The following is a 13,199-nucleotide window of genomic DNA, read 5'->3' on the forward strand; positions in this document are numbered from 1 at the left end:
TCCATATTTAAATAATAAATTTTATTATAATTTTATATTTAGATCTGGTGTTATGAAGGCCAGGCCGTCCATTTTCTGCTTTACAGTGGCGGTTTTAGGTAGGGCCGCATGAATGGGCCTTCGCATACTTCCGTCCTTGTTTACGCAGGCGCGGTCGCAGCCTAAAGTTTTGGGGAGGGTCACTCAGTAGTCACTTCACATTTTTTTTATCTGCGCCTTCGGACGGTTCTGGGTTCACAGCAGCTGTCTAAGGTCGGACGAATTGGTGGTTAGGGGATATCTAGAAATTTCCTTTTATTATTTAGCAAGATTTTGAGATGTTTCAATTTTACCTTTGATTTTGGGGGGGTCATGTCCCCTGTGACCCCCCCCCCCCCCCCTTCGGACCGCGCCTGTGTTTACGTAGCTTACCTAGCGAACATCGTGTTTAAAATTATTTTGTACAAAATAATACGCATTCAGTTTGTAACTTAAGATTAAAATATGTAATAAGTAAGTATTTAAAAAAAATCAAAATTGTAATTTTTATAAAAAGCTTTCTAATTATCAAATTAACTTGATAGATATTATGCTTACTTAAATGGTAGACCCTGCTAAATAACTAATATGAATTTGTTGTATTTTAAAACAATATTAGGACAAAAAAGTTCAGGGCCAAAAATTGCACTTGCAATTTTTTTTTAAAACCGCCACTGAATCCCGCATGAGACTGTATGGTAGGTAGTCCAACAATTCGGTGCATTATTTTAAATCATTTAAAACAAAATATGTAGATAATTTATTATGTAGCTAACAAAATGTACTTCGTTTCTTAAAATTAGTTGTTAATCAATTATTAATTTACTTAATATACCTAGTAAAGATTAATATGTACCTATATTTTTACAATGAGTTAGGATAAGGAACTATTGTATTGTGTACATTTTGATAACACACGCTAAATGTAAGGAGTTGTCAAAATAAAATCCAAACAAAATATATAATTAAAGTTAATATTTTATTTCTCTCTTATTTTATTTACCACGGCCCACGCGTAATATTACAGAAAAATAAGCATAAGGTCAGACATTTTTTTAAGTGATAACTACATAATCTATAATTAATAGGTAAGTAATTACATACTCTTTGATTTGGTCTACTCTCTATTTTCAATTTTATTGGAAGTGCTCTTATTTTGATCCAAATTACTTATTACTTGCTGAACATCGAGACGTAGCATCATAAACTTGGGATCCATGTAATCCTGAAAAAGATGACCTCTCAGTATTTGATATTTCTTAATGTTCAAAAACCTGTATACATATACACTCAAAAAAATATTAAAAAACGCCATCTATTGGCGCCCAGGGTGCCTACTACCTCTTAAAGCAGTAATATTTTAATCTTACTTAATGATTTCGTACCATCACCTCTTAAAAGTAAGATTACTTTAACAGGTGGGTCAATGATGAAAAACTCAAAGCAGATATGTTACTACCGCGTGCGTTGTGAAGATTCAAATACGGCCCAATTGGGCCGTCTGTTGTAAACAACGAGCTCTGCATCGAGCGCAGTCACGAACGTGCCGTGTCTTGTCTTACCTAAATAAATTGAAAATGACGTCGTGCGTGTTTCGAAAATGTACCAATTATGACTCGAAAGTAAATAAAACACAATATGGAATCTCTTACCATATATACATGTCTTGATTGCAATAAATACCTCGATTATTTACATTTTCAATTATTTTTTTTAACAATCTGGAAAAAATCGAATTTTCGTCATAGCTCAGGCGAAGAAAGAGACAGCGATACGATTCGACGTTTAAATAGAACTGTCTCTTTTATGTTTTTCATATCTTTTGTTTCACTTATCTGTCAAATTTGTCAATGTTTGCAATTTGGAATTTGAAAATTGTTCGGAAGAGATTTAAGCCGGAAAATAGTATGGACGTAACATATTTGTTTAAGTAGAATATCATTGAGGTGGGTGAAACTTTCGAACAAAAAAAAATTGGGTTCCAAATTTAAACGTAGCACCTAAACTAAGTTGGATAATCTGTACAATTTTTAAGCAAGATCGACTGTAATTGGTTGATAAAAAAGACGAAGAAGAAGTTTAAAACTCAAAGTTCGAAATTCGATTTTCAGTTAGTGAAAATTATTTTGTAGCAACTCTTTCAAAAATTGTAAATTAGTGGATTAATTATTGAAAAACGAAAGATAAGCCATTGTAAAATGTAAATATAACCGTAAATTGATAAATTGAAGCAAAACATAATTGAAATCTCTAGCTAGGGTAGCTGGTTGGAATCCCGCCAACGGAACAAAAAGTTTTCAAAGTTCCTGGATCATGAATGTGTATTGTGTATTAATAAATATGAATTATGAGTATCATATCATAATAAAAATCTAAAATACAGTTTATATTTTATGTATACAATACAGTAACAAATGAGAAAACAAATTTAACATTTGCTTTTTTATGACTCATTCTTAACTTTCATTAAACTTCCTACCATTGTTTTTGTATTGTTTTCTCATCAATATTGTATCTACCCATTATATTTCGTTGACCTAAACAACGTTGTTATTTTATCGCATTCTTTTCGAATGGACTTTATTCCAATGGTAAAGTTTATCTGGTGATTGAAAAATCAGCATTACTATACAATAATAATAAATTACAAGACCACAGAAACTAATTTTTCCCCATTGATTGGGCACCAGTCACGTATCTGGCAACTCGATTATCTAAGCACACAACAATATTTGTGCATTGTTTTACACACACTACAATATTGAGTTGCCGCATTCAGAATTCTGTTTTTTCTATACAGCGCGGTATCTCGACGAGCGCTCGTGCGAGACCAATCATTTATCTAAGTATTTACCTTTAGAAAATATCGAAACAGTCTTCAAAGTCGCGCAACTCACAGTCACACACCACATAAAACTTTTTTGTTTTAGCGTACCGTACTACAACAACACTTCACGTCTTATTTGGGTTTCAGCATTGGTTTTTCAACAATTCCACTAAGTATTTGATTTAATTCCTATTGTTAACAATTTACTGCTTATCTCGCTTCCACCCATAGCAAAATGTAAACAAATAATTTGATATCGTTCGTTTTTTCCCATCCCTAAGCCGGAATAAAACAAGATTGTTTTCATACACTTTAAAAAGTTCATGATACGAATCAAAGTAAGGTTATTGTAATCTTACAACAAAGTGTTCTGGAAACATGATAGTTTTAGGAAAAGTTGTGGTAGGCTGCCAGGAATACTAACAACGCGTCGCAAAAAAACCCATCTAGTTGACGCACAGGATCCCCTCGATCAATCAACGCCCTCTGTCCCTACTATGCAGGTACTAATAAAAGTGTCGAGATTAAATATCGTTCTGTCTAGCCTTCTTTACGCCGAACGCGCAATAAGGAACTTCTTTCCAATACCTATTTAATTCAATACATGCCCATTACCCACTGCCCATCAGTAAATTATACCACTGATTTTGCATATGGAACTATTTCTACAGCCATGCCTGTTAAATGATTGTAAAAGAAGGGGGGGAACTTCGTACCCACGAATGTAGCACTTTGAGACATACACCAAATGAAAGGGCTTGTAAAGTTGAACATTTTATTGTATGACGAAAAATCTCTAAGCCATGGGAGAAAAAAGTTAACGAGGGTAGAAAGTAAGAAAAAATCACAAAAAAAATCCTGTATTATTACATCAATTTATAGTGTTGCTAGTAAGGAATCATTTCTGGAAAGTAATCGTATATGGAAAACTTGAGGAAAGTGTTGTATTTTAGTACATATATCCATACTAATATTATAAACATGAAAGTGTGTCTGTCTGTCTGTCTGTCTGTTACCTCTTCACGCGAGGACCGCTGAACCGATTTTGCTGAAATTTGGCAAGCATGGAGATATTTTGAGTCCCGAGAAAGGACATTGGATAGTTTTTATCCCGGAAAAATGTACGGTTCCCGTGCGATAAACGAATTTTGGCGCAACGGAGTTGCGGGCGTCATCTAGTAGTTTAATATTTTTAAGAAATGTATGGAAAAATAATAAAACCTTAATAATCTAACTTTTCCTGGATTTTACCATCCATACTAATATTATAAATGCGAAAGTATATCTGTCTGTCTGTCTGTCTGTCTGTCTTGCTTTCACGCCAAAACTACAGAACCGATTGCAATGAAATTTTGTATACAGTTATTCTAGAGTCTGAGAAAGGACATAGGCTACATTTTGATGTGGGAAAATATCTTATTTCCATGAAAATATCGATGAAAATGAATTCGCATTGCGCGTGGCCAGCGCTCATCCCGGGGGTCCTGGGTTCGAGTCCCGCAGGCGGAACAAAAAGTTTTCAATGTTCCTGGGTCTTGGATGTGTATTAAAATAAAATTTCAGAAATCTTAAACATAATATTTTATGTACTTATAATATTATAAAAAATTCAGAAATATATCGATGGAATGAACATTTTAGTTCTAATACGATTCAACAGATGGCGTTTTATTTTTTACTCTATTGTAACACTAGCTGTTGCCCGCGACTTCGTCCGCGTGGACTTTAGTTTATAGCGCGCGGTGTCAACAAAATGTGTGTCAAATTTAAAAACTTTTTAAAACCCTGGTAAGTGGTACCCCTCTGAGGGCCGCGCTACACCGGAATGGCAGCGCTGAAAGTGCTCGCCTCGCCGCTGCCATTCCGGTGTAGCGCGGCCCTTAATTAATCAAAATACCCAAAAACAGCTGTGCAGTGTGCACATAATCTATACTAATATTATAAATGCGAAAGTATCTCTGTCTGTCTGTCTGTCTGTCTGTCAGTCTCGCTTTCACGCCAAACGCCAAAAGTATCTCTGTATGTCTGTCTGTCTGTCTGTCAGTCTCGCTTTCACGCCAAACGCCAAAACTACCGAACCGATTGTAATGAAACTTTGTATACAGATAGTCTAAAGCCTGAGAAAGGACATAGGCTACTTTTTTACTGGAAAAAAGGGTTGTAAGCGGGTGAAAATGCGTAAATTTGTGCAAATTAAGTTAGTTCCAACAATGCATAATAGATGGCGCCGTGCGTCTTCTACATCGCGCTGACGCTTGCTCAAAAGTCTTTCTATAAGACATGGTATCATCTTACATTTAAGTTTCGATTTTTTTCGATTGTTATATCTATTCTGCGGTATTAAATAAGTCAGTACTTTATCTGTGCAGTGACGTAACCTTAAATCTATCAATGATAAATAGTTTATGGTTAAAGTTGTGTAATTGGAGGGCTAAATAAGCTTTAAAATTTGGCATAAAATATAAAGTTTAATATAAAAAAATTAAATACTTATTGTGTGCACACTGCACAGCTGTATTGATTTAAGGGGTACCAGGGTTTTTTTATAAAATCTTTTGACACCAATTTTGTTGACATCGCGCGCTATAAACTGAAGTCCACGCGGACGAAGTCGCGGGCAACAGCTAGTATTATTATATTGTTACCTTGTGTGAGCGTCCGTGGCCTAATGGGTAGCCCTTAGGTTCGCACTCTTAGAGGGTGCAGGTTCGACCCGGGTGGAAGCGTGTACCTATGAGAATCTCAAGTACATAATACGGACGCTCGTACGGTGAAGGAAAACATCGTGATGAAACCCACACATACTTGGTCCCAGACGTATCGACTAGTTCTTTCCTCTGGACTAGGCCGACTATGATGCGAGAATACCGCATGCGCTTGGGTAACCATACGGACATTTAAAATAAAAAATCTTGTCCCAGGCACTACAGTATTTGAGGAGTGATTACTTTGCTTTGACAAATACTGTAAAAATCATCCAGAACGGATGTAAAGGCCTAGTTTTTTGTTACCTTGTAGAAATCTGTACTAATATTATAAAGCGGAAGAGTTTGTTTGTTTGTTTGAACGCGCTAATCTCAGGAAGTACTGGTCCGATTTGAAAAATTATTTCAGTGTTAGATAGATCATTTATCGAGAAAGGATATAGGCTATATTTTATCACGATAATACTAATGGGAGCGAAGAAATAGAGGAAAGTGTGGAAAAAACGGGGGGAAATTATTTGAAAGGGCTTATTTGACCGCGCTTATCTCAGCAACTACTGGTTCGATTTGAAAAATTCTTTCAGTGTTAAATAGTCCATTTATCAAGAAAGGCTATAGGCTATATTTTATCACACTATGACTAATAGGAGCGAAAAAATAAAGGAAAATATGGAAAAAATGGGGGAAATTATTTGAAAGGGCTTATTTGAACGCGCTAATCTCAGGAACTACTGGTCCGATTTGAGAAATTCTTTCAGTGTTAGATAGCTCATTTATCGAGAAAGGCTATAGGCTATATTTTATTACGCTAAGACTAATAGGAGCTAAGAAATAGACGAAAATGTGGAAAAAAAACGGGGGAAATTATTTGAGAGGGCTTATCTCACGAACTACTGGAGCAATTTTTCTGTTATTTGGCACAGATAAGAAATAGACCACGTAAAGGATCATAGGCTATTTTTTGTGGACTAATTCGTTTGTGAAATATCTAATTTACGCTGGCGAAGCTGCGCGGAACGTTATATTTCACGTGGTCACGAGTCACGACATCACGCGTAAAGTTAAACGGCTGGACCCATTTTGCTGAAATTTGGTATTAAGATACTTTGAGTAAAAGAACATAGGATACAATTTGTCCCGGAAAAATGTACGGTTACTGCACAATATACTTTTATGAATATCGCCTAAACTATTCAATCTATTTTGATGAAATTTTGTATTTTCTTTATACTTTCAGTCTCGGGAAAGGACAAGGGATACTTTTTATCCCGGAAAATATTATACGGTTCCCGCACAATAAACTTTTATGATTCTCGCCTAAACTATTTAATCTATTTTGATGGGCATGGAGATTGGAGATACTAATTTGAATCTGGGACAAGGAATGTTTTTTGTCCCGGAAAAATGTGCGGTTTCCACACAATCTACTTTTCTGATTTGCGCGTAAACGTGAGTCGTTCGTTACACAGGAATCGATATACAGGAACAACTATAAACTAAAGTCCACGCGGACGAAGTCGCGGGCAACAGCTAGTAATTTATAAATATGAAACAATATATTTCAAATAAATCACTTTCCTTAAGTTTGCCATATACGATTACTTTCCAGAAGTTATTCCTTACTTGCAACACTATAAATTGATGCAATAATACAGAGTGTTTTTTTGTATTTTTGTGAAAAATAAAATATCCTGTATTATTATTTATTGCACGATTATTTAGTATTGCTAATTATTTTAAAAAATCCAAATTGTTAATATACCATAAAATAAAGGAAAAGTTCGATTTTTAGCATCTTATTGTTTTCTCATAAGTACATTTCTTTAAAATATGAAACAATATTCTTTTAAAATATGACACTCTCCTCAAGTTTGCCGTATACAGAAGTGATTTTTTATCAGCAACACTATAAATTGATGCATTAATACAGAGTGTTTTTTTGTGATTTTTTTTTACCTTCTACCCTCGTTAGCTTTTTTCTCCCACGGTTTAGAGATTTTACATAATACAATAAAATGTTCAGCTTTTCAAGCCCTTCCATTTGATATATGTATGTGTGGATGTGCTACAGCTTGGGTACGGCTTCCATACAAAAATGCCTGTTCTTTACCTTAAGAACGTTGCTATTTACTTCAGTCGTATGTGGCAACACTTCTTCTACCTTATCATCTTCCAAACTTACAGCAGGTCTAACTCTTGCCATAAATTCTTCCATTTCTTGTTCTATGTTTGTAAAAGTTCTTTTTTCATAATCTCTTGAAGCGGGCGTATGAACAAACTGAAAAGTCTGTGGTACATATTGCTCATTGTACTGTGTACTTCTACATAACGAACATTGCAATCTACCCTCTATTTCTTTTCTTTCGTTATGCAAGCTTAATCTCTCTCTAGAGAGCGCAACTTTTTCTTTTGCGATCTGTTTCTCTCTATTGTTTAGTGAGACAACGTGTTCTTGTATTCTACGCATGCGATCTTCGAATTTCTTCTGTATGAAATCTGCTTCCGAGTACTTTTTGTCGGCCTGTGTTTGCTTGTCAATGGCAGATTTTGCTAGAAGCTCTAAATCACGGGATCTAGAAAAGTATAACCAATTCATATTTAAATGTTTACTGAATGTAACATTATTAGCATTAATTTTTATCTGAAATAACTTACTTTGCATGGATCCTCTGTTCCTCAATATGTATGTCTTGTTTCTCTCTGTTAATTTTTGATCGTTCCTCAGCCAATTCGTCTAACTGTGCTTGCAATTCTGCTTTTGTTTTCTAAGATAATATTCAATTACTTAAAACAAATTTCTAAGTAATTTACATTCTTTAAATAAAACTTTCTTACCTCAAGTTCCGTTTTAAGACTTTGAACAGAAGCTTTTTCTTTAGCAATTAAGGCACTATCTTTAATAGTTTTTGCTTTTTCTTCTTCTAGTTTAGAAATCTTTTCTTGATACTCTTTATTAATTTCATCTTTTAAGGTCTGAAATTATTCAAATAAGTACGTTATTTTCTTCCATTTTCCCTGTATTTATAAAAACGATTTCCTTTCTTACCTTTAAATCTTCGTCTTGCTTCTTCAAAAGGCTTTTGGCAAATTCTGTCTGCTTGCTAAACGTTGCTTTTTCAAATTCAAAATCCATTTTCTTTTGCCTCAATGAGAATGATTCTTCTTCAATCATCTGAAACAAACACAATTTATGAAACTAAACTTATGTATAATTACAATAGGTTTTAATAGCAATGTTAGCAAATTTAATAATTTGGGAGCAAGGAAGTGCTCCAGCCAAGCTTTTTAGCAAAGGCACGGCCGTAGCATACTTTTCTTGAAGCGGTTCGTGGCTTTTTCACACCCCCTTTATCTTCGATGTTGACAAAGCTAGGGATTTAGAAATTCGGTCACTAGGAGCAAGTATTAAAACTAGCTTAACCTCCAAATTACATAACATTTCGATAAATAGTTTAATAGTTACGGATGATCAAAGTTACTACATTTTGTCACTCACTGACTGACAGATCATCAAAATTCTAAGGTACTTCTAGCAGACTTAGAACCTTGAAATTTGGCAACAAGGTAGATCGTTATCCACAATGACAGGGAAAATTATGAAACTGGCCAAGTGCGAGTCGGACTGGCGTACATAGGGTTCCGTACCGTAAATTTGTATGAGAGCCCCCCTTAAATCACAAGTTTATGTACTTTTTATTACTTATTATGAAAGTTGAAATACAATTAAGTATTTTCTGAAATTTTCAAAAACCTTACTTTTGCCAATAAGGATATAGAGCAAAAAAGAGCAAAAAAACGTGTTTGTTGTATGAGAACGGTTAATCATTTATTTTATTTCAGTTGGACTATTAGCTTTTATAGCGACAACAAAAGTACATAATTTGTAAAAAATTAAAATATCTAGCTATTGCCGTTCTCGAGATCTATCCTCGTGACACACGGACGGACGACAGACAGACAGCGAAGTCTAGACTCATTAGAATAGGCTCCCGTTTTCATCCTTTGTGCAAGGAAACCTAAAAACTGAAAAGTAATATAACTTTTAATAAACTTACTTTTTAGAAAAGATTTTCGTGTTTGTGTCTTTGCTAGAACATTAAAAATAAGTTTCGACTTCATAATAATTATTTTACGTACAAAAGGAAAAATAGTGTTAACAAAGTTAACAATTAAACTATGATAATTAAATTCGATTAAAATATAAATGAAATCAGAACTGCGAATTACGATGTACACTCCATTGTCCGTACTCGCTTGATAGATGGTGTAGCACTCCCTTTATATCGCGGTATAAGCGATAGATACCGATATTTGCGGAGTATAATTATTATGGTTTAAAAAATCCGGGATAGGTCGTAATACTCAATTGAAAGTAACATCGGTGCACGAATAACCTCCTGAATGTTCAAAAGTTGTTGGGCTATCGTAATAGAATTTGTACTTTGTAGAAGTACCTACCTGTTATTATCAATTAATTTTATGACCTAGAATATATACCTAGAGATAGAGAACGGGTGCTAAGCTAACTACAGAAAAGTCTTAACGTGACCTGAAAAGAAACCTTAAAAAAAGAAATGAAATCCCAACAAAACATTAAATGTAAAAAGGAGCCAAGCAAAATATTGCATAGCCATGCAATATATCTATTGTAAAAAGTTCTCAGATCACATTCAAGCCAAGCCTTCAACTTCAACTGTGCTCATTGCCAAGCCACTATAATAATTATAAAATAAAGAAAACTATTGATAAATTCACTGAATGTTTATTTAAATTACAAAATAAGTTGAAGGCTTGGCTCAAATGTGATCTGAGAACTTTTTACGATAGATATATTGCATGGCTATGCAATATTTTGCTTGGCTCCTTTTTACATTTAATGTTTTGGTGGGATAATATTTACAGTAGTCATTTGTCTAATACGAGCTTCAAGGGTTTTCTCTATTTCTCTTCTTTCTGTTTTCTCCTTTTCAAAACTCTCGCGATCCGCTTTTAACTGATGCAACATTTCTGTAAAAATAATTGTATGTTATCAATGACCATATTACTCTGGTCATCAGGCATTATACAGAAGTTCATAATAATTATTACCAGTTATTTGTGTTTCTCTCATTTGAATATTTCTTTCAGAATCCTGCTGATTGTTTTTTGTCATCAAATCTATTTTGTCGTAAAACTGTTCAGCTTTAGCGTTGCTTTCTTTTACATTTACTAACAATTCTTGAAGGTTAGTAGAAAAGCCGGCGGAATCTTTTATAAGTAGTTGCTCTTGTTTGGTTGCATTTCTAGAAACAAATATTGGTGTAGGTATTTTAAGGATATCCTTGAAATTAAAACTATTGGATTTGCAATCATTTACTTCACATTTTCCATTAGAGCCCCGTGGTGTTCTTGCAATACTTTTATATTCTCCAAGTGCTGCTGTCTCAACATTTCGTTTTCATTTTTGTGTCTCTCGACAAGTGAAGTCAAGTTATCTTCCGTCATTTTCTTATATAAGTTATGATGTTCTTCTAACCAATTGATCTTTTCTGTGTAGAATTTCACAAGCTTTTCACTCTCATCCTTCATTCTTTGCTCTGCTTGAACGTAAGATATTTCTAGAAAATCTAGCTGCCGTCTTTAGGAAATAATAATGATTAATTATTACGAGAAGTATAGAAAATTACTTTAGATGTGGTATCACATTGGTCATTTTACCTATACGAAGTTTCCATCAAGTCGATTTCTTTATCATGATTCTCTTGCAATGACTGCACTAACTGCAATAGTTGTTTCTTTTCTTTTGAATGTGGTGTATCTTTAGTTTCTGTTATATTTCCAGTGAAATCTACAAAATCTGCGCCTTCTTCCTGATCTGCTGTACCTAACAGAGCCTTGAATAAAATAATTATTTAAAAATTACCTGCTGTCTTTACATAATATCAAATCATTATCATGGCCTCCACATTAAGAAAACCTTTATTTTAATATAGAACTTTTTTTAAATAAACAACCTTAATCCTTTGCGTGATTCTCTCCTGGTGAGCCGATATTACATTCTGCATCTGGCGTCTATGTTCCGCTTGCTTCTTCAGCATTGCGTCCAACTGTTCATGCTGGGCTAGTGCTGCTTCCTTTTGAACTCGCTGACTATTCATTTGCCTTACTAATTACAAAAGTAGCATAATAATTTAAAATTATTTACCTAGAACATGCTGTTAACTAAATATAGACTTTTTATTATAGCAAAAGCTAAAAGTTAATAATATTGTATAAGTACGCTTGTAATATCCTATCAACATCTTTACTTACTCTGCATTGATGCAAGCTTGTCGTCTTGGGCTTTGAGCTGTAGTGCCACCATCAACTGAGCTTCTTGCTGCTTGAGACATAAAGCAGTACTTTCCATCGTCAGATCTTCATGGCTGAGATCTATATTTATTTTTTGTTGCACTGGTATCGTATTTTCCTTAATATTGCCCTTTACGTTTTCATCATCAGGTTGAGTAACATCTTCTGTTTCTTCCATTTCTTGGTTATCTTCTTCTATATATTTTTTCGTTGATATCGTTTCATTGTTTTTCTTTTTAGTATCGCTGCCTACTAGCCATGATGGCATTTCATTTTCAATATTATCTGGGGCTGTTTCTTGTTCTTTATCTTTAAAAATACCCAGCCAATCATTATTTGATTTTGATTTCTTCGGAGGTTCTTTAGCTTTTTCGACTTTTGAAACATTTTTCTCGCTTACTTTATTTAATTGAACGAGATTTTTAGACTCGCTTTTGCCTAAGATAGTATCAAAGTCAAACTCTTGACTTCTGGTTCCAACTTCCGTACCTTTTCTTAACGTAGACTCACTCGTACCTAGTAAATCATCTAGTGAAAACTGAGACTTTTTACTTTTCTCAACTGATTTAGTTTTCTTGTCACTACCCAAGTCTGTACCCAGTTTATCCATATCGATAGTAGTTTTTTGTTTGGACGGAGTTTTATTAAACAAATCGAGGGGATTTGTCGCAGATTTATCAGAGAAATCATTTATTGATGATGTTTTCTTTGCTAACGCTGGTGATAATGTCTCATGTTTAGTATTTTTTGGACCAGATAAAATATCGTTTATATTAGATTGTTTGTGAGAGTCGGATTTGTTAAGCCCAGCTTTTGGTTCCTTTGTATCTTCTAAAGAAAATAGTGAAGCTTTTTTATCGATCGCTATTGCCTTTATTGATCCTTTTTTCTGCGGTTTTTTCTTTCCTAGAATATCATCGTCAAAAAAACTATCGTCACTTCCATCACTTAGAATTCCCGCTAAAGGATCGTCGAGACTAAAACTCATTTTTTATTTCAGTTTAAAAGGTATTTTACCCACGAGTGAAACTTGATAGGTACTTGATAGGCGTTTTTTAGATTTATTTATTTGTTTACACTTTACCAGAAAGTGTGCTACCATAGCAACGTGTGTATTATTTTTTTCTCAGGTTCTTCTCGCTCAGCTCACGAACCAATAGGCCTTGTTGACTTTCCAGAAATACCGTACTTATTTTGTAGATAAAATCTATAATACACAAACAAAAATATTTAATTTGGATGCTACGCAGTACGCACTACGCAGACCGTATATTGTTTTCCGGTTTTCATTATTTTATAGTCCGTTAAGAAAGTGAAGA

At 34.2% G+C, this 13,199-nt stretch overlaps 1 protein-coding gene across 1 annotated transcript; it reads right to left on the reverse strand.

Moving 5' to 3' along the window:
* Nucleotides 1–980: 980 nt before the first annotated feature.
* Nucleotides 981–12,599, reverse strand: LOC121739190 (fas-binding factor 1 homolog). The gene is made up of 11 exons (XM_042131539.1): nt 11,842–12,599; nt 11,544–11,695; nt 11,248–11,423; nt 10,907–11,167; nt 10,639–10,832; nt 10,451–10,557; nt 8,597–8,722; nt 8,386–8,523; nt 8,206–8,315; nt 7,661–8,123; nt 981–1,243 (listed from the first exon to the last, which is right to left on the reverse strand). The coding sequence occupies exons 1-11, from the start codon at nt 12,488–12,490 to the stop codon at nt 1,136–1,138; spliced, it is 2,484 nt and encodes an 827-aa protein (XP_041987473.1). The 5' UTR covers nt 12,491–12,599; the 3' UTR covers nt 981–1,135.
* Between the last annotated feature and the right edge of the window lie 600 nt (nt 12,600–13,199).

This window comes from Aricia agestis, chromosome Z (genome assembly GCF_905147365.1).
Source record: "Aricia agestis chromosome Z, ilAriAges1.1, whole genome shotgun sequence".
Lineage (NCBI taxonomy): Eukaryota > Metazoa > Arthropoda > Insecta > Lepidoptera > Lycaenidae > Aricia > Aricia agestis.

Excerpts from the sequence above, each read along its gene's own strand:
- LOC121739190 (XM_042131539.1), bottom strand. The coding sequence starts at position 12,490 with ATGGATAAACTGGGTACAGACTTGGGTAGTGACAAGAAAACTAAATCA. Across the intron at positions 11,696-11,841 it reads CAAGCTTGCATCAATGCAGA|TAAGGCAAATGAATAGTCAG; the intron begins GTAAGTAAAGAT and ends TTTTGTAATTAG. Across the intron at positions 10,558-10,638 it reads GAGAGAAACACAAATAACTG|AAATGTTGCATCAGTTAAAA; the intron begins GTAATAATTATT and ends TTATTTTTACAG.